At 36.1% G+C, this 22,029-nt stretch overlaps 2 protein-coding genes across 2 annotated transcripts in view; one reads left to right on the forward strand and one right to left on the reverse strand.

The window, feature by feature from the left end:
- LOC140158304 (uncharacterized) overlaps window positions 1-22,029 on the forward strand; it is a 47,818-nt gene that overhangs the window by 22,702 nt on the left and 3,087 nt on the right. The window contains exons 5-7 of the mRNA XM_072181412.1: window positions 2,706-2,835; window positions 4,892-5,083; window positions 8,063-8,153. Of these exons, the coding sequence (XP_072037513.1) occupies window positions 2,706-2,835; window positions 4,892-5,083; window positions 8,063-8,153 (413 nt within the window). The remainder of the gene's footprint in view (window positions 1-2,705; window positions 2,836-4,891; window positions 5,084-8,062; window positions 8,154-22,029) is intronic.
- On the reverse strand, window positions 9,658-17,686 carry LOC140168690 (uncharacterized). The gene is made up of 2 exons (XM_072192104.1): window positions 17,370-17,686; window positions 9,658-15,888 (listed from the first exon to the last, which is right to left on the reverse strand). The coding sequence occupies exons 1-2, from the start codon at window positions 17,486-17,488 to the stop codon at window positions 10,782-10,784; spliced, it is 5,226 nt and encodes a 1,741-aa protein (XP_072048205.1). The 5' UTR covers window positions 17,489-17,686; the 3' UTR covers window positions 9,658-10,781.

Consider the following 22,029-nt stretch of genomic DNA (forward strand, 5'->3'; position numbering starts at 1 on the left):
AAAGCCCCCGCGCATACTAGTAAAATCGCCCCTTTATTCTCACTGGATTGAGTAAATTACAGTTTTTCCCCTGTTTTATTTTTTTCCCAAATCTACAATACAAAAATATCACGTCTGACATTGTCAGGGGTCAAAGTAGCCTAAATTGTTGATCTCAATAAAATTCTTCATCTTGACCACAGTGAAACCTTCTCGACAGATGAGAAGGTGGTCAATTTTTGTCAAAAAGCTCGTCTCACAGGTAAAAAAATTTAAAGTAAAAAAAAAACCCTAAAAAAAAACCGCATTCCGCATAAGGTTTTCAACTTGAGAAGCGCTTTGAGATGAACTATTAAATTAAGATGGCCTTATTGTGGAATATCCTTTGCACCCTGAGTTTTAAGATAATGTAAAGGATTTACCTTCGGTTAGGGTTTGGATTAGTGTTATTGTTAAGTGTAAAATGTGGGGTTATAATTAGTTGATGCATGTAGTGTCTCAATCATCCATCAACATTGCATATGTTTGTTGCATTCCACAAGTTGGTTGATTTTTTTTTGTGGGTGTTGGTAGTTCCATCTTGTCACTTTAAGCTATGAAATGAATGGCATATTTACCACTGGGTTCAAAAGGGAAAAAAGCAGTGATATAGTGTGCTACACAAAGGCATAAACCACAAGCTTCATCATTACAGGAATTCACTGTGGCCCCAAACACGCCACATTATGAATATTGAATTTGGGAGGTTTACTACATTTTGGTCTCCATGCGTGATAACCCAATATGTGACACAATCTGGTCCATGGGGGCCAAAGGCGGCAAATTTAAAATGAGATAAAAGGTAAAAATATGGAGTAAAAAAAACAATAAAATACATTAGAAAATAAACATCAAAAAGCTTCATAACGTTAGAACCAAGTATGATAGCCTATTGTACGTATAATGTAATAATTACAGTAACTCAATTTTCAAAACTGCCTCCTTTGGCCCCCATGGACCAGAGCGTGTCACATATGTTGGGTTTCCCATGGCAGTAAGACATGGTGGTATATATATTGAAAGTTTATGAGTTCAATGGTAAGAATATTTCCATTCGGTGAAATATTGGACTGTTCCATTCAACAAGGCTTGGCTGAGTTGAATGGAACAGTCCATATTTCACCGAATGGAAATATTCTTTCAATGAATGGAAATATTCTTTCTATTGAATGAATAAAAACATTCAATATTTGTTTTATATAACTCATAAAGTTCCCTTTCTTCCATTTAATTTTATAAATGACCAGGAAAACAAAATTAATAAAAAAATGTATATTTATTTTAGAAGTAACACCTGCACATATATTTTGCGAGTCGAGGTGGAAACCTTGCCCAATACGCTCGCGAGTCTGTCAGCGTTGCTATGGTAGTTCAGCGTCAGCGCAATGGAAAAATGACTTTTGGGCGTGGAGTGCAATATTCCTTTTGCAGCTGGCCGCTAAAATTAGCAGAAATAATCAATAATAATTGGCCAATTAAATGACAAGAAACTTTGTACAAGTTATATAATATGAAATCCAACTTATCTTATGGGGTATTCCTTTTGAAATCTCAAATCTGGTGGAATATTTAAGAAAATATTCCACAGAGGGAGTATGTTATTTCTTATTTTGTGTGACAAACCCAGAAATATTACTCATGGCTTGAGCTTTCGCCATCTTGGCTGATGGCTTGATCACAAGTGTCTGTTGTGATCTGGTCCACTGCGTTTCCAGCAGAGGTTGGATGCACTCTCACTCCCAGGGTTGAAAGTTGGTTTTAGCAGTGGATCATATACGTGACTGAGAGAAAAAGCCCTGTCGTCGCGTTTGATAGTTTTAGCCCCCTTTCTGCGTATTTGTATTGCTTCTCTAATTCTACGTGATGTGGCTCTTCCCAGTTGATGACATGATTTTCCTGGGCGATATGATCTGTGATTGCGGATTTATGTTGTTCTGTAGTGGAAGCCTTTCTGTTGGATCTGGTGAATTTAGTGTCTTTGAGAGTGTCGGAGTCTTTCTGGTGTTCCTTTATCCGGACTCCGAAGGGTCTACCAGTTTCGCCGACATATGATTTATCGCAGCGTTTGCAGGGGATGTCATATACTGCATCGCTGGTTTGCATAATGTCTTTCTTGTCCTTTGGGTGAACTAAGATGTTTTTCAAGGTGTTGGTTGGACGCATCGCTGTGGAGATCTTGTGTTTTTGGAAGATCCTCTGTAGCTTTTCTGCCAGTCCTTCCACGTACGGTATCACTACCATGCCTCTTGATGGGGTTTCTTCCAATTTCTTTGATTTCTTTTGTTTTTGCGGTTTATCATTCATCTGTTGTTTCACTCTGTCTAGTGCCCATTTGGGGTAGCCACAATCTGAAAGAGCATTTCTGATTTTGTTTTCCTCATCCTTTTTGGGACCAGATCACAACAGACACTTGCGATCAAGCCGTCAGCCAAGATGGCGAAAGCTCAAGCCGTGAGTAATATTTTTGGGTTTGTCACACAAAATAAGAAATAGTTTGATCTACAACCCTACTGATGCATCTGTTTACGGGAGGGAGTATGTTTTTCAAATGGATATGGCTAAAGTTAGTTATTTTGAAACCCATACTCCTCCTTAATGGCTTTACCTAGATATCTTCCACAGGGGAGTATGGATTTCAATTGGAATAGCCCAATGTCTTTGATTACCACTTACCTTTTCTCACACAGTTTACCATGAATCATCAAGAGCTGGTAACCAGACTACAGAATTTACATGGGCTCATGGATCTACCCATATATCCATCTCCTGACATGGCAGTCATCATTGCTAGATTTATAGCCATTCTCAATCTTCCAAGTAAGTCTAATATCGCCAGCATGCTATGCTAATTGCCAAAGTCATTTTTTTTAATTTTGAGAACGAAGAACAAAATGCAGTTCAAGCACGCATCAGTTACGTAATCACCCTAATTATTTCGGATTATTCCCTTTCATTTGTATCATTATCATTTGTTCTTGTGCTAAGATTGGTGAATAAATATGTTTAAATGCATGCTTGAACCATATTTTGTACTTTGTTCTCAAAATTAGAAACAATGACTCAGGCTGAGGATATACAAATATTGACTGCTATGAGGGGCATGGTTAAGATTATAGGCCCAAGGTGTTCTAAAAACCATGCTATGTTCACAGAGGGTTATAGCATGGTTTTGAGATCACAGCGGGCCTATAATTTTAACCATGTCCTGAATATAAAGCAATCAATATTTGTTTTATATACCGAATGGATGTACGTGGATATTGCGATTGCGCAGTTTGATTGGGATGCACATAACCGGTCAATAGTTCATTTCCATGACCGGTCAATACAGGGTGTCCCAGAAAAAAAGAGGCTCCTCATTGCGCCCTCTTTTTCGCCTATTTTTGAAAAGTTGATTAAATATATTTTGGTATGTAAAGAAACCTTTATTTGTTAGCTTTAATAAACCAAAACAATAATTTTAATCACCTCACAACTTTTGAAGATATGCCCTTTTAAAGACAAGTACCCGTTTTTCACTCTGTCCACGGATAGCAAACAGAGTGGTTGGGATGGGTCATGCTGTGGAGTGGCCTTGCGCTATCGCGGAGTATCAACTGGAGTGTGCGCGGAGTACAGTGCGTGCATCGGAAAAGCATTACAATGTGACTAACCCAGACAAACAAGTCTATGGTGAGAAACAGGTGCATCTCATCCAATAATTATTATAGGCCTTATTTTCAACACATATTTCAATACCGAACACGTGCACACACCAAACACATGCATATAGGCCTATTTCAGCGTAACATGACTATTTCCGTTATCCTCCAGAATGGTTAACATAAAAATTATCCGTTGTGGTAAGGCCTATAACCGTTTTTGCGTTCACGTTTCTCGTGATTGATTTCATTACTTTAGTAACAGGGCGTGGAAGATGCGAATGATGGATTTCCAGATTATGGGTAGGCCTACCGAACTACCGAAGTAAGCATCACACCTATAAAACAAACAGAGTTGAGTCAAGTTGGGTCTTGATCATTGAGAGACGCATTTCATAGTAGTTTAAAAAGTCAGGGCTGGTATATGGGTAACGGGTTTGGGTAATTAGAAATAGGCCTATCACGAGAAGCGCCCGACCCGATAGGCCTATCACGAGAAGCGCCCGACCCGAGAACCGCGAAATCTAGTATAATACTATTTAGTGGTGTGAAATCTTCAGTTGGAATGACTTTAGCTGTTTTATGATAAAGCATAAGCCATTATGATTGAAAGGATATGTTAATATACTAATGGCTTGATTCTTGGAGTAATAAGGGAAACTAGTTTATACAGAATATATCTGAATGTCAGTTTAAACTCATAGCACTATTAGCAGAATTATAGGCCTCTTAAGAACTATTTTGAATTGATTGGTTAGAAGGAGGACTTTGATTGGTTACAAGGAGGACTCTATTATATATTCAGGGGTGTGAGAGACCAGATATTTATCTGTTTCCAGATATTTGTTTTCAACTTGCAGATATTTTTGTACACTTGGTGTGTACAAAAGTATATATGGTGTAAATAATTTCATATTTTTTTTAGCTAAAAATAGATATTTTTTCAAAGACACACTCTCAGGCCTGTATATTGAGCCAATCAGAGACATGGTAAGAATAGTCAGTAGGACTTAATGTAATTAAGTTTACAATTGATAAGAGATCTGAAACCTCTATTTTGATATGTACTCGCAGATGATTATATCATGTAGATAACAAATCAGGCGTACTTTAAGACAGGCAGTAGTGACCATGTGGTTAATCTCATTTACAATGTACTTATTTTGTCCCAAATGTTGTGTGCTCATAATATACCATGTAATTATTTGTACTCTTTTTGTGTTTCATTACAGAGGAACTTAACCAGTACACCTACAAGCTGTTTAGTGACTGCAATCCTACCCTTGACAAGAAGGTTGTTAGTCATGGTACCATAGCTATGGCGTTCATCATTGTAACATTGAGAATTTTGTTTATACTTGATGGAAACTCTGAACACAGGCTGTCAATAAGAGGGCAGAGGCTGAGAAGTTTAATGACTCCAGGTTGGTTGGTAAAAGGAACTCTTTCAGAAGTCTAATGTGACATTTACTACACTTGAAAATTTGATATTTTTGCACTTGTTTTTTTTTATATTTCAATGTTTATAATTTTTATTCATTTCAGCAAACAAATTAACAAATTAAGAAAATCAACAACAAATCACAAAGAAGGCAGCAAGAATTAGAATTATTAGAAATACAAAGTTATGCAGTCACACTACCCAAACATTCTAAGTTACATAAAAAGATAACCATATCAGTCCCATTATACAGTTACACATTCCTAAACAATACAGGGTGTCCCAAAAAAAGGAGGCCCCTCATTGCGCCCTCTTTTTCTCCTATTTCTGAAAAGTTGATCAAATATATTTTGGTATTTAAAGAAATTTTGAGTCTTTAGCTTGAATAAACCAAAACAATTATATCAATCGGCTCACAACTTTTGAAGTTATGGTCTTTTAAAGAAATGTACCTGTTTTTCACTCTGTCCACGGAGAAGGTTTGGCTACTTCAAAGATTGAAAAGGAGTACACATACCATGCATGAATATCAAACATTCCTCAATGATAACTTTATAAAATAACTTTATTTATGGAATGGGCTTTACCGGTGGGTTTATGGGCAATGGATTTTGTTAATAGTGTCATTAATTTGTGGGTAAAATGGATGTCGAATGAGACTTCTTTTGCTTTACTTGCAATTACTTAGTTTTTCTTGGTTATTTATGCCTTTTTGTTTTTATTATGTTTCTTACTTTCTTACTTTGTTGTTTCTTGCTTTTTTTTATTTTTTATTTACAACATAAGTCATTTATCTTTTAAGGATAAAAGGTAGCCCTAAAAGGCTGTTTGGTTTGTCTTTGGTTCTTCTGAAGTGAGTTTACTGTGCTGCTCTGCCCTCTACCTGGTTGCCTCCTTGGCAAATACAGGTTTCAGCCCTGGTCCTCATTGCATCAATTGCATTGCTTACCATCCTTGTGCGCCGGATACTTGCAAATTCATTCAGTAATACGTTTGCGAAGATCTTGGATATTGCCACAAAAACAAAAATCAAGTGGTGTGAGGTTTGGTGATCGTGCAGGCCACTACATAGCATGAGCCATCCCAACCACTCTGTTTGCTATCCGTGGACAGAGTGAAAAACAGGTACTTTTATTCAAAAGGGCATATCTTCAAAAGTTGTGAGCCGATTGAAATAATTGTTTCGGTTTATTAAAGCTAACGATTAAAGGTGTCTTTACAGACCAAAATATATTTAATCAACTTTTCAGAAATAGGAGAAAAAGAGGGCGCAATGAGGGGCCTCTTTTTTTGGGACACCCTGTACAAGATAAAACTGAAACTTATATCATTATATGTCAAATCTCCATTTACAAAAGTGGCAAGAGAGTTTGTTTTTCTTCTTAGCAATGAAATACTCTGTTTCTCTATTTATTTTAATAAAAGCCTTGAGACCAATACTGGTGGGAGGTTTGTTTTGAAATTTACACACATAAATATAATATTTCACACTCAAGAACAAGTATGTCAAAAACATGTCATCGGGCACCCCAAAAATTAACACTTGCATTGTTCTTGTACTTTTTTCAATCTCCTAAACCTTTACGAATTAAAAAAAAATATTTGGACTTGTGTAAAAATGCAGGGGATTGAGGGTTTGGGTTTGGCTGGGGGCTCACTAATGTAAGAAGACCCACCCTTGCAGGAACATGGTCAGGACTTTGCTTGCAGGGGTTTAAAGGCCTGGGATTAGGGAGTGTTCATAAATACTTTGGTGGGGGGGGGGGGGGGGGGGGGGGGGTTGGAAAAGTTGGAACCTTGGACGTCAAAATTTGTTTGATCCCCCTAAAAAAGGGTGGATTTTTTTATGGTCTAAAATTTTTTGATCCCCTTCGTGTCCTAAAAAAGAAACTAAAAATATACATCATTATTAACACTGGCATAGATTTATTTTTGACATTGGAGTTGGAGAAAATTTCTTGAAGTCCAGTGAATCCAGCACCTTTTGCTGACAAAATAAGTTTATGGTACAAATGCGAAAACTGGTGAAATATAGTACAAAACAGGAATTAATTTGCGTGAAGCGCAAACAAATTGGCACTTTTTATTTTAAAATGACCAAATATGGGGTTAATTTTGGTTAGAAACCCATATACAGGCGTCAACATTGGGGGATGATTGTATGGACCATCCCCCTATCAAAATATTGGGGGATTTATCCCCCCCCCCGGATCTACCCCTATGGTCATTTAACTTATTAGCTAAAAATTATCGTTTGGAGTTATTACTCATTGGAGTCATAGTGTTACACCCAAATTGTAAAGTGCACACATTTTGTTGATTTGTAGCTTGAGATTACAAAATTGAACACTTAATTCATTCATGCGTGCGGAGCGCGCAAAATTTTTAGAGTGTAGATGCCTTCTCGTACATTTTACCCCAGAATTTTACCCTCAAATGTTTTTGATCCCCCCCTATTAAGGACTGAATTTTTTTTGATCCCCCCTTTTTAGGACCCAAAATGTTTTTGATCCCCCCAATATTTTCCAGCCCCCACCAAAGTATTTATGAACACTCCCTTAGTTGGGACTCACCAAAGTAAGAAGCCCACCCTTGCAGTAACATGGTCAGGGCTATGCTTTCAGGGGTTTAAAGGCCTGGGTTTAGTTGGAGCTCACCAAAGTAAGAAGACCCACCCTTGCAGGAACATGGTCACGACTTTGTGTGCAGGGGATTGAAGGCTTGGGTTTCATTGGGCTTATCTAAGTAAGAAGCCCACCCTTGCAGGAACATGGTCAGGGCTTAGCATGGGAGTAGATCATTTAAAAAAAATAACATTTGAATCTTGATATAGGTCTGTCCACTTGCACATATATCTAACAACAGGGTTTACAACTGACGTTGGATTACTCTGGAGACAGTATGTGCTGGCCTTCACATTCATTTACATGATTGTCAATATTTTTTATTTTTGTTATTTCAGAAGTGCCTGTTTTTGTTTGGGATGAGTGGGTTTGTGTGGTGAATTTACGCAGAAAACAGAGGATTTCAGATGGCTTAACAACTGATGCTAGGTAAGGAGAAATGAATGACTCAAGCTGAGCTATAGAATTTTTTATGTGTGTAGGGGAATGGGTGTGTGTATGTGCAAATTTGTTAACATTTCATGAAGTAGAAGCCATTCCATGACCAAGCTTAGTTAAAATATTTCTTATGGGAAGGGTCAAGTGGTGTCAAGGATAATAATGTCAAAGGTCTCTCAGGAGTCATATACACATTTTTTTCATGAAATTTCCAAAAATGGGTCTGAAAAGCGCAAAAGATGAACCATAGAGAGTTTAGGTAAAAGGTCAAATGACATGCTCGGAGCAAATAATGCATTTCCAGTTGTGAATACTAAATTCAGGCAAGGCTATACCAACTTTAAGGGAAGGGGTATGAACGTTTGGACAGTATTTATTTTGGGACATTAGAGCACATCAGACATATCGAATTGCATTATGAATACGAAGAATGTCCTTCTGATATCAAATAATTTTGATTTTTTGAAATTCGCAATTTAATACACATTTTCTGGCAAATCATTAAAAATTGATATTTTTGATATTTAACAGTACTCGAAGTAAACTTTACAAATCTGATGATTTATACTTAAAGTGTATGTAGTTGGGATGAAAAGCCGATGATCAATTGAAAATTTTGACCCTTCGTATTGAAGATATGGATTTTTTTTCTTTTGGGGAAAAAATCCATATCTTCAATATGAAAGGTCAAAATTTTCAATTGACCATCGGCTTTTCCTCCCAGCTAAATACACTTTAAGAATACATCATTAGATTTATATAATTTACTTCGAGGACTGTTATATATCAAAATTTGAAAAATATCAAATTTTTATAATTTGTCATAAAATTTGTATTATATTGTGATTTTCAAAAATTAAAATTATTTGATATCATAAAGACATGCTTCGTATTCAGAATGCAATTCGATAGGTCTGAGGTGCTCTCATGTCCCACAAAAACTACTGTCGAAACGCAATAAACGCCATTCTAGATCCCTTAATATAGCAATAAATTTTATGGATGGCCAGTTGTAATACATTGGGCTATTAGAAGTCCATACAACCCCATGGAATACATGATCTTACTTTTTCACGCAAGAAGTGTAGATTTCAAATGGAGTTGCCCAATCAGGTTAACCCATTTGAAATTAACACTCCCTTTGTTGAATATTAAGAAAACGTCTTCAGTAGGGGTTATATGGATTTTAACTGTACTAACTTTAATCTTAAAGGTGTGATAGAAGAGTGAAACAACAACTAAATTATGACACTTGACAAATTCTACACTTTAGATAACTTCTTTTGTTCAGAATTTCAGTTAGTATTGTCATCTTATTTCATATAATAACATTACATTCATAACTGCAACTGCTAACTCATACATAGTTATACATAGCTTATTTTATCTTTCATATTTATTCCTTTTAAGTTTAAAATGCCAATAATTGCTAAATGTAAATACAAGCAAATTAGACATATCTGCTACAATCTGAAACATGTTAAAGCTTCCCAAGAATATATTTAACTTTTACTTTAAATAAACTAATAGTAATTAATATAGAAAACATATTTTTATAGATGACAGATAGTAAAATCTCTTAAGAATTTGTTACTGTAGTAGAAATTTGTTACTATAGTAGAAATGGACAGTTGCACTCACAGTTGTCAATGTGTCAACAGTGTGACAATTCTCTGTGTCACTGTGTGATGACCACCTGCGTGTGCGTAATGTGGAAGTGAACCCAACCATGCCAACTGACTCATGATTGGTTAGTATTTTCATTATTGTATCCACGATTGTGCGTTCACATTGTACTTTGAAATATGCGACATACAATAGCGGTCGGATGGCGTACAGCTGTTGGCAGCAGTGTTCATTCAATTGAAATTTTAACTGTATTAAAACCATTGAAAATACACTTTTGTGTCCTTAATGCATAGTTGTGTAAGGATACCTTCCCCTGTGATTATAAGTTGTTGTTCAAGTCAAGTTGTGAATAGCTACCCTATGAAGTTAAATTACAGTACTATAATTGTCATATGTACGAACTTGCATATAAAGGGTACATCTACAGGCAGAAGTTGCATATGTGATAATTTATGTTACAAGAAAAAAGAATATGTGAAAGAGTGTATATTATATACACTCGGGCCCATTTGTTATAGGAACTTTACAAAGAGAGTGCATGTTGGACAGTTTTACTTTGAACCTCTTAAATCTGTACAGTGCGTGACATATTCACATCATAACTAAACTTCATTGTTGACACATTCACTCATAAGGTACCTTGCTGATCAGCAAAAGTCGGCTCATGCTTTGCTTGCTTTGCATGCTGGAATTGAAAAGATAGAAAAGCTGTTTGAATTGTGTGACAGCTTTGACTCCCTTTTCAATCGCAGCATACATAGCATGAGCCAACTTTTGCCGATCAGCAATATACCTTATGCACTCTCTTACTCACATGCTCAGTACCCGACTTAAACTCATTTTACGGAGTGAACATTTATTAGTCCATTTTTCTCTTTGTTGATTAAAATCAGCCTTATTTATATCAGCACTGCAGTTCAAGGAAGTGGATGTATTTTGGTGTGATGCTTATACATGAAATTACATAAGGTACCGGGTACTCATTTAGTTTCATATTCTTGTTTCTGCAATCGGAACATTCCCTTGTTCGCCTTGATTTCTCTGTTTATGATCTAAATAGTTTGATACTATCTGGCCTATTGCATAGAGAAATGGGTTAACAGCTGAATTGATTGGTAAAGCAAATGCTATGACCCATGCATATGTTGTCGGGGACAAGTGTGTATACTCTGTTTGGATAAGAATTCCCAGGATAACTATCGGCATCCAGCACATGACGTCAGTAAGAACTATGATTCCCATTTTGAAGGCTGTTCTAACTTCTCTCCTCCAACGGGAGACACTCATTGTCAAATGAGCCACAGTACGTGTGTAAATAATAATAGAAAATATTGAGATATAGCAAATTGCTACACTGATGCAACAAAAGAAGTTGATTCCAAGAAATAAAGTGATGGAGTAGTATGATGCAAGACTGGTTCCGGTTTCATTCAACGTTTGAAATGAGATTGTACCTACTCTATCATTGTCAGTTAAAGGAAGAGTGACAAATTCTCTCTCGATGTTAAAATTAATATGTCTTGCCAATGGTAACCCAATACAAACTTGAGAGAACTCAAAGTCTTCATAATCTAAACCTAGCGGTATTGTGCTCAGTATAATTGCCAACACCCAGATTGTCATTGTCGCAATTACTCTGGACATTCGAGTATGTAGAAAGTTTTGTCGTGTGATATTCTGAAAGGTCCAGTACCTATCAAAACTGATAAGTGTCAAGAAAAATAGAGATGCTTCGCTTGATAAAACAGATAACACAGCAGCAAATTTACATAATAAGCTTGTTCTCCACTTTTCAGCATGCAATGGAAAATATGTACCATAGTGAGTGTCAACTACTCCGAGAATGAGCAAATAGAATCCCATGAGCAGGTCCGCAGCAGCCAAGTTAACAATCAGTAGTTTCTGTTTCACTTCATCTCGTTTTGTTTTTTCTTTCCATAGCTGTGCACATCCCCAAAGTAGAACTACTGTGTTTGCTACAATTGTGCATAAACCTAGTAGCCACACTGTCAATCTGATAACAACTTTATATAACAGTGGTTCACATGATAAGTATGGAGACAGATCTTTGTTGGCAGCACAACGGGGACCGTTATCGTGATGTATAATACACTCACAAACTGCTTCAGAATCAACTGATATGATTGTGTTATTTCCCAGCTCACTGAAGGAATCATATGTTAACTTTCCAAGAGGATTAGAACTGAGGTTAACCAATTGTAAATTTAAATTGTCTTTGAAAGTGCCTTGTTGTATTTGTAACAGGTTGTTGTTACTGCAATTCAAAAAGAGTAAATTTGTTAAATGTTGAAATGTGAAAGACTCAAGATATGTTAGTTTATTTCCATTCAAAGTGAGATACTCTAGGTTGAATAATCCCTGAAACACACCCATGTTTAGTTGAGTCAGCTTATTATTATGGAGCCATAAATGTTTTAAGTTACCCAAAGATTTGAAAACACCAGGCTGTAAATTTGACAGATTGTTATAATTCAGTTCCAACCTTTGCAATCCAATTAATGTTAGAAGCAGCGAAGAGTCTAAATTGTAAATTGAGTTTCTACTCAGTTCAAGTATATACAAATGTGACAAATTATCAAATGTACCAGCTATTAATTCTCTTAGTTGATTTCTATGCATATGTAATGCAGATAATTTATGCAACATTTGGAATACCTTGATATCAAGCTCTATTAATGGATTCCCAGACAGCCATAACTCTGTTAAATTGCCAAGACTATCAAATATACCAGGTTTTAATTCTCTTAGTTGATTTGTGTGTAGTACTAACAAAGTCAATTTATGCAAACCTTGGAATAGGTTTACATCGAGCTCTGTCAAGTGATTCCTATGTAGACTTAATGTTGTCAAATTGTGCAGACTTTCAAATGTACCAGGTTTTAATTCTCTTAGTTGATTTGTATGCAGCCATAAGATAGACAGTTTATGCAAACCTTGGAATATGTTGACATCAAGTTCTGTCAAGTGATTTTCAGACAGATACAGCTCTGTCAAATTGCTAAGATTACCAAATAGGCCATGTTCTAGTACTTTTATTTGATTTGTATTCAGTACTAAGATAGACAATTTATGCAAACCTTGGAATAGGTTAACATCAAGATTTGTCAAGTTATTCTCATACAGATATAGATTTGTCAAATTGCCCAGACTCCCAAATATACCAGGTTTTAATGCTCTTAGATGGATTGTGTGTAGTGATAGGTTGGTCAGGTTATGCAAATGTTGAAATAGATTGACATCAAGCTCTGTCAAATAGTTTGCATGTAGTTTTAAGTTTGACAGTTTATGCAAACCTTGGAATATATTTACATTAAGCTCTGTCAAGTGATTCCCATTTAGATATAAATCTGTCAAATTGCTCAGATTCTGAAATATACCAGGTTTTAATTCTTTTAGTTGGTTTGTGTGCAGTGATAGGGTAGACAATTTATGCAAACCTTCAAATAGGTTGACATCAATCTCTGTCAAGTGATTCTCATACAGATGTAAATCTGTCAAATTTTTCAGACTTTCAAATATACCAGGTTTTAATTCTTTTAATTGGTTTCTTTGCAGTGCTAGGATAGACAATCTATGCAAACCTACAAATAGGTTGACATCAAGCTCTGTCAAATGATTCTCATACAGATATAACTGTGGCAAATTACCAAGACTATCAAATATGCCAGGATTTAGTTTGTGTAGTTGATTATTATCCAGCCCTAAAAGAGACACTCTGTGCAAAGCTTGGAATAGATTAACATCAAGCTCTATCAAATGATTCGCAAACAACTGTAGCTCTGTCAAATTACCAAGACTATCAAATATACCAGGTTTTAAATCTCCTATTTGGTTTGCATGCAGATTTAAGCTTGACAATTTATGTAAGCTTTGGAATATGTTGACATCAAGCTCTGTTAAGTGATTCTTAAACAACCACAACTCTCTCAAATTACCAAGACCTTCAAATATACCAGCTTTTAATTCTTTTAGTTGATTTGTATGCAGCCATAAGATGGTCAGTTTGTGCAAATTTTGGAATAAGTTGACATCGAGCTCTGTCAAGTGATTCTCAGACAGATATAACTCTGTCAAATTGCTAAGATTACCAAATAGGCCAAGTTCTAATTCTTTTATTTGATTTATATTCAGTACTAAGATTGACAATCCATGCAAACTCTGGAATAGGTTAACATCAAGCTTTGTCAAGTTATTCTCATGCAAATATAACATTGTCAAATTGCCTAGATTATCAAATATGCCACTATTTAATTTTCTTAGTTGGTTTGTATGTAGTTGTAAGATAGACAATTTATGCAAACCTTGGAATAGGTTTACATCAAGCTCTGTCAAGTGATTCCCATACAGATATAATTCTCTCATATTGCTGGTATTATTAAATATGCCCGGTTTTAATTCTTTTAGTTGGTTTGTGTGCAGTGATAGGATAGACAATTCATGCAAACCTTGGAATAGATTGACATCCAGTGCTGTAATTTTATTTTCTGAAAGGTCTAGCTCAATCAAATTTCCAAGATTTTCAAATACACCAGGCTCAAGCTCCACAACATGGTTTTTGTGTAACCACAACAATTTCAAGTGCACAAGAGCATCAAAGAAGCCTGATTTTAATACTTCCAGTTGATTTCCATGTAAGTCTAGATTTGAAAGTTTGTCCAAATATTTGAATACATCAATGCTTAGTTCGCTGAACATGTTATCATTCAAATACAAATCTGTCAAATTGCCCAGCCCAAAAAAAGTATCTTCTTGAAGGGAGGTTAGATAATTATTCTGAAATGACAAGGTTGACATGTTCCCTAGATGCTGAAATGTGTGAGGTAACAGCTCTGATAAGTCGTTATCGTCAAGCCACAATCCATGCAAGTTATGCAGGCTTTCAAATATTCCTTTTGGTAAAATAGACAGCTCATTTCTGTTCAAATTTATGAAGGAAAGCTGATGCGATGTTTGGAATGTGTTTCTTTCTAATCTTGGCAGCAGATTTGCATTAAGATTTAAAACTTTTAAGTTGTGGAGCTCATTGAACATAGAAAGATCTTGTGTGCTGGATGCTACTGATGTTATTATGTTATGTTCTAAATTCAAAACTTGCAACCTGTAGATATTGTTAAACACCCCAGATGTGAGTTTGGACAACAAATTTTGCTGTAAATAGAGTTGTTGAAGGGACTGGAGTCCTAAAAACACACTACCTGGTATGCTTGCAAGTATATTATCAGAAAGATCAAGCACTTGCAATGACTCAAGACCATGAAATGCCCCATCAACTGTTTCTATCTTGTTGTGAGAGAGAAGTAGGTATTGAATTGAGTAAAGGCTTTCAAATGCTCCAGATGAAATGTGAACCACATTTCTTCTTGAGATATTTAATGCAGATGGGTCATAGATTTGCTCATAAATCAGAAGGGTATTCATGGTGGCCAATGGGCAGTGGATTTTAAAACTTGTATGGTGAATAAGGCTTTGGCATTGGGAGGGAATTGCAGGCATTTCTGCAACATATACTTGTTCAGGTTCAGGTAATGTATGTAAGTTATACTCCTTATATGTAGTGTTGAGTGCATCATTGTTGGTTAGAAGTTGATCAAATGATATATTAAGTGGACTCACATTGAACACACCATCATAACTTGATACCTTATTACAGTACTCTAGATTACTTGTATTACACCAAAAGTATTCATCATCTAGTTCACTTGATTGGTTCTTATTCATGCTTTCATCTTTGTTGGGGTTAAACAATGATATGTTCATTACTATTGATGATTTCACATTTATCTCAAAGTTCTTACTAGTAAATCTGATACTACAAAGTCCAGGTTGTCTAGTGAATGCTACAATATCTTTATGACCCCAACATTCCTCCTGCTCATCTGTCTTGATGTAGAGGTACTCATACAATGTCCAGTTAGATGATTGCAGGATGTCCAAATGTAAACCGTTCTCTGATGGGGTAGAGACTGATATGTTGCATGGGTCAGACTCATTGGTTGTGATGAGTATTGATGCATTTTGGGTCAAGTCTATGTGTGTCAGATTGGTGCAGATTGCGGTTGAATTCTTCCATTCATTCCTAGAACACAAAAAAATGTAATTTCTCATGGTTTCACCAGTTTACCACTTTGTGGGTATATATGAGATAACTGCAGTGTTAACAGAGATGAAGAACTGGTCTATGGACATTCTTGAGGTAACATCAAGGGTGTGCAAAGGGGGTCCCAGAGGTTCTTAATGGAATGGTCAGTATAGAGATGTGCAGCAGATTTGGGGTGCATTTTCAGATTCTTGGTTTTAGATTTGGATATAAATTTCAAAAAGTGATGTAGAGAAGGAGTGATTTTTAAATAGTTCTGTAATTAGTGCTAATTTCTCATTGTTTTGTAGCAAAAAATACAACTACAAAAATTCCAGAATTTTACAAAGTTACCTTAATTTTGACCAAAAATAATTTTCAAGTGTAAAAGGTTGACACTTCAATGACAACAAAGTATGAAAAGTGACTCACAATGCCCAACTCCACCCCTTACCGCCACCACCTCTTCTACCCTCTCCTTCTTCTAACCTCATCCCCAATCCCACCCCTATTCCCACCACACCTTACATACTTCCTACCCACCCTTATCCTTTATACATAACTCATATCCCCACTACTATCTCCCCCTAACTCCTATCCTCATCCCTACCTTATGTAACTCCCATTTTTTTTAATTTCCAAAACATGGGAGTAGAAAACCAGGAAGATCTACCCTAATATTATATATTGAAGTGGCAAGACACTGGACTTAGACGCACATCACAGTGCAAGGACACCACTTGACTTAGGCAGTCAAGCAGGCCAACTTTGATATTTTAGGCCTGGGGTAGCCACGCATATACTTTCATGTGTTGTCATCCTCAAGCAGCCCTCAAATTTCACACCCTAAACACAGGTCTGGAGCATGTGAAAACAACAACCCTAATCACCGACCTTCTTGTAAAAAAGGGGGGAGCCTTTTCACTGACTAATTATATTTAGGCACCCTTTTCACTGACCTTATCATCTTCCTTTCTTGTTGCAAAGAAATGGTCAAAAATATTAATTATTAACTGGGCCTTCATATATTTTTAAATTCTGTCCCTAAATGCTGACTTCATGTCCTTCAAATGCATAGTACCCTAAATGCTGACCTGTGCTGCTAGTAGACCCCTTTTCCAAAAAAGCATGAAATTGCTACCCTAAACAGGGTCCGTGCGGACCGTGACGATGCATGAAAAAGTACCCTTTCCCGCGGATTTCTGCTCGAGGATGACATATTTTATTCCGAGTGGCTCCCCTGGGATTTTAGGGCATTTTTCAAATATATTTTATGTTGTGTCCAAAAAAGATACTTTTTTGCCAAAAAAGGTTTGCTTAAGGTCCAAAATTTGGTATAAGTTGTTCAATGTTTATAGGGGCTGGTATTTTTGTTGGTTGGTTGAAACATGTTTAAGGGATGACGTGATTAATTGCAAATGGTCATGCATGTGAACACTTTCATACTTGAGTGCCCATTACATTTGAATGTTATTACTTACCCTCCGCCTGCCCAAACATGGATTTGTCCACACCACATTAATTGAAGAAACACAAGCACAAATGCATAGCCAAATCTGGAGGTAAAGGCGTGCTGGTTTTGAAGGAAACTCCCTGCCATGTCACTCAAGTATTAGGTCTAATCAAAGTAGTGATCACCTCAGTTGATAGGAAGGACACTGTCCTAATGCACACACTTCCAACAACTTCTTGCACGATCTGCAGACTTTTAAATACAAAGTAAATGTTTCAATCCAGTATTTTGATAAAATAAAAGTAGTTCAGATGCTTGGAAATGATATTGCCTTACTGCACACACTTCACATCACCAACTTTGTAATATTTGCAGACTTTTGATATATACTGTTATAAATTTTAATCCACTGTTGAAGTGATAGTAAAAAGAAGTAGGATCTTTTATTTGGTGCATCAACAATGCTATAAATAAAGTTCTCCTCTTTTGCCAAAAAGAAGCAGGGTTGCCTAAAATTTGCAGCCTGTATCAAGGTTCAAATAAAACAAAAGTCACCCAATTATTCTCTTAACCATTGGTTTCTATGGGACAAGAAACTACCATAAGTTGTGGGAGCCAATGCATTTTTCTTAACCAATAGTTCTATGGGACAGAAAATAGTCAAAAGTCATGGGGAAAGTCTTCAAAAATTGCCCAATTGGGCTGACAAATTGCAGGTTTGGCAACCCTTGCATGCAGTGAACACTCAAAGCAGTTCTTTTACTGAAATACACATAATATAGTCAATAGAAAAGACACATAGTTTGAGTATAATTCTTTGGACACAGTTCCGTAATCTAATTGAATGGACTTGACACAGCATTGCACTATAAATTGTGAAAAGTATTGTGTAATTGTGAATCAATTTACACTTTTAGTTCCTTGTACGTGGCTGATAATAATCAATTCAATTGTCATTAGTCGTGCATGTCACTATTCATGCATGCATTGATTGGACAATGCAGTGGAGTTGATTCACATGGGATTTTCCCATCAAAATAAATAGTAATACCCTGTGGTATATTAAGATTGTGACATTTAGGCACGTGGTGTTTTTCAGGATTGTCCAGGGACGAAATTGTCTCAAGAATTTCATGTTGTTTTGGAGTTTGAAGCTTACAAGCGATGTTTAATTTATACCATACTTTTTATAAGCATTTATACTTACTTTTCTAAAAGCAGTCACTATTGGCCTTATTATTTGACCTGAGGTTAACCTGGATGACCTTGTAATGACCTAGTAAAATTGTGGTCTATCAAAACTTTCCTTTTTGGCCAAGGTTTGTAGAAATTCAACTATCTTTAGGCCACAGGTTAGGCCCGGGGGCACTCACATGTAAAGATGGTACAGGTATGTGCGGCAGTCAAGGGTCCCTTTTTCAGGCTCTCCGGCAGTTCCTTAAGCCCCACATTTGCAATATGCTCCAGTTCATTGAGCTTCAAACTCTGACAATTGTAGCTCTTAAGCTAAAATTTGGAAAAATTTGGAAATTTTTAGCTCCAAAGCCTATAATTTGGTCGATTTTAGTTCACAGAGCCCCCCCAAATATGTTGAAATTTCAGTTTATCAAGCCCCTATTTTGACCCAAAATTAGTTCTTAGCTCCCAAAGCTCTTCTTAGCTCCGCGCCGCACACCCCTACCAAAATTAATTTTAGTTAATCACAATTTCTAAACTGAACCATATTGGGGAAAATTTGTTTTTTTAATTGATGCACTATCTAATCCGGCACATTTTGAGACCACATTGAATCCAATGTGACTTCAAGAAGCAAAGTTACGAGCATTTGATTAGACGAAGGTCCAGTTTTAAATGTGACACTGGCCTATTCAAAACTCCACGGACTAAACATTTGGTTTGAGAGTGGTAAATGTCTAATTTGTGTGTGCCTCTAATTTAAAACAAAAGGAACAAAAGAATACTGAAACAAAAGAGCTGACAAATAAAATGCAAGTTATGAAAAGTACAGAGAAGTAAAAACTGAAATAAATACTGCTTGAAATAAAGTTTCATTGAAGAAACTGTGTAGGCGCTTGTTGGAATCTTTTTGCGCCTTGTATAGGCCAATTTGTCACTTTTAAAACTGGACCTTTTTCTATTCAATTGCTTGTAACTTTACTTCTGGATGTCACATTGGATTCAATGCGGTGTCATAATGTGCAGGATTAGATAGTGCATCTATTACAAAAACAAAGTTACCCTAATATTGTTCAGTTTTGAAATTGTGATTATTTTTCCAAGTGTAAGGATACTTTCTTGGCGCAGTATATATCATTGCTCCCATTATCACATGTTTTTTTATTCATCATCACAATTTGTTTTGTTATCTCTTACCTTTATCTCTAGTGATGTGTACCAAGTGAGAAATGTAGACAACTTCTTAACCAACTACTTGTGTTATCTCTTATCTTTATCTGTAGTGATGTGCACCAAGTGAGAAATGTAGACAACTTCTTAACCAACTACTTGTGTTATCTCTTATCTTTATCTGTAGTGATGTGTACCAAGTGAGAAATGTAGACAACTTCTTAACCAACTACTTGTGTTATCTCTTACCTTTATCTCTAGTGATGTGTACCAAGTGAGAAATGTAGACAACTTCTTAACCAACTACTTGTGTTATCTCTCATCTTTATCTGTAGTGATGTGCACCAAGTGAGAAATGTAGACAACTTCTTAACCAACTACTTGTGTTATCTCTTATCTTTATCTGTAGTGATGTGCACCAAGTGAGAAATGTAGACAACTTCTTAACCAACTACTTGTGTTATCTCTTATCTTTATCTGTAGTGATGTGCACCAAGTGAGAAATGTAGACAACTTCTTAACCAACTACTTGTGTTATCTCTTATCTTTATCTGTAGTGATGTGCACCAAGTGAGAAATGTAGACAACTTCTTAACCAACTACTCGTGTTATCTCTTATCTTTATCTGTAGTGATGTGCACCAAGTGAGAAATGTAGACAACTTCTTAACCAACTACTTGTGTTATCTCTTATCTTTATCTCTAGTGATGTGCACCAAGTGAGAAATGTAGACAACTTCTTAACCAACTACTTGTGTTATCTCTTATCTTTATCTGTAGTGATGTGCACCAAGTGAGAAATGTAGACAACTTCTTAACCAACTACTTGTGTTATCTCTTATCTTTATCTCTAGTGATGGGCACCAAGTGAGAAATGTAGACAACTTCTTAACCAACTACTTGTGTTATCTCTTATCTTTATCTGTAGTGATGTGCGCCAAGTGAGAAATGTAGACAACTTCTTAACCAACTACTTGTGTTATCTCTTATCTTTATCTGTAGTGATGTGCACCAAGTGAGAAATGTAGACAACTTCTTAACCAACTACTTGTGTTATCTCTTATCTTTATCTGTAGTGATGTGCACCAAGTGAGAAATGTAGACAACTTCTTAACCAACTACTTGTGTTATCTCTTATCTTTATCTGTAGCGATGTGCACCAAGTGAGAAATGTAGACGACTTCTTAACCAACTACTTGTGTTATCTCTTATCTTTATCTGTAGTGATGTGCACCAAGTGAGAAATGTAGACAACTTCTTAACCAACTGCTTGTGTTATCTCTTATCTTTATCTCTAGTGATGTGCACCAAGTGAGAAATGTAGACAACTTCTTAACCAACTACTTGTGTTATCTCTTATCTTTATCTGTAGTGATGTGCACCAAGTGAGAAATGTAGACAACTTCTTAACCAACTACTTGTGTTATCTCTTATCTTTATCTCTAGTGATGTGCACCAAGTGAGAAATGTAGACAACTTCTTAACCAACTACTTGTGTTATCTCTTATCTTTATCTGTAGTGATGTGCACCAAGTGAGAAATGTAGACAACTTCTTAACCAACTACCTGTGTTATCTCTTATCTTTATCTGTAGTGATGTGCACCAAGTGAGAAATGTAGACAACTTCTTTACCAACTACCTGTGTTATCTCTTATCTTTATCTGTAGTGATGTGCACCAAGTGAGAAATGTAGACAACTTCTTAACCAACTACTTGTGTTCTCTTATCTTTATCTGTAGTGATGTGCACCAAGTGAGAAATGTAGACAACTTCTTAACCAACTACTTGTGTTATCTCTTATCTTTATCTGTAGTGATGTGCACCAAGTGAGAAATGTAGACGACTTCTTAACCAACTACTTGTGTTCTCTTATCTTTATCTGTAGTGATGTGCACCAAGTGAGAAATGTAGACAACTTCTTAACCAACTACTTGTGTTATCTCTTATCTTTATCTGTAGTGATGTGCACCAAGTGAGAAATGTAGACGACTTCTTAACCAACTACTTGTGTTATCTCTTATCTTTATCTGTAGTGATGTGCACCAAGTGAGAAATGTAGACGACTTCTTAACCAACTACTTGTGTTATCTCTTATCTTTATCTGTAGTGATGTGCACCAAGTGAGAAATGTAGACAACTTCTTAACCAACTACTTGTGTTATCTCTTATCTTTATCTCTAGCGATGTGCACCAAGTGAGAAATGTAGACAACTTCTTAACCAACTACTTGTGTTATCTCTTATCTTTATCTCTAGCGATGTGCACCAAGTGAGAAATGTAGACGACTTCTTAACCAACTACTTGTGTTATCTCTTATCTTTATCTCTAGTGATGTGCACCAA

This window comes from Amphiura filiformis, chromosome 1, assembly GCF_039555335.1.
Source record: "Amphiura filiformis chromosome 1, Afil_fr2py, whole genome shotgun sequence".
NCBI lineage: Eukaryota > Metazoa > Echinodermata > Ophiuroidea > Amphilepidida > Amphiuridae > Amphiura > Amphiura filiformis.

Bases quoted from the DNA above. Each gene is read 5' to 3' on its own strand.
- LOC140168690 (XM_072192104.1), bottom strand. From the start codon at position 17,488: ATGGCAGGGAGTTTCCTTCAAAACCAGCACGCCTTTACCTCCAGATTT. The intron at 15,889-17,369 runs GTAAGTAATAAC...TTTGTGTTCTAG, and splicing joins CATGTTTGGGCAGGCGGAGG to GAATGAATGGAAGAATTCAA.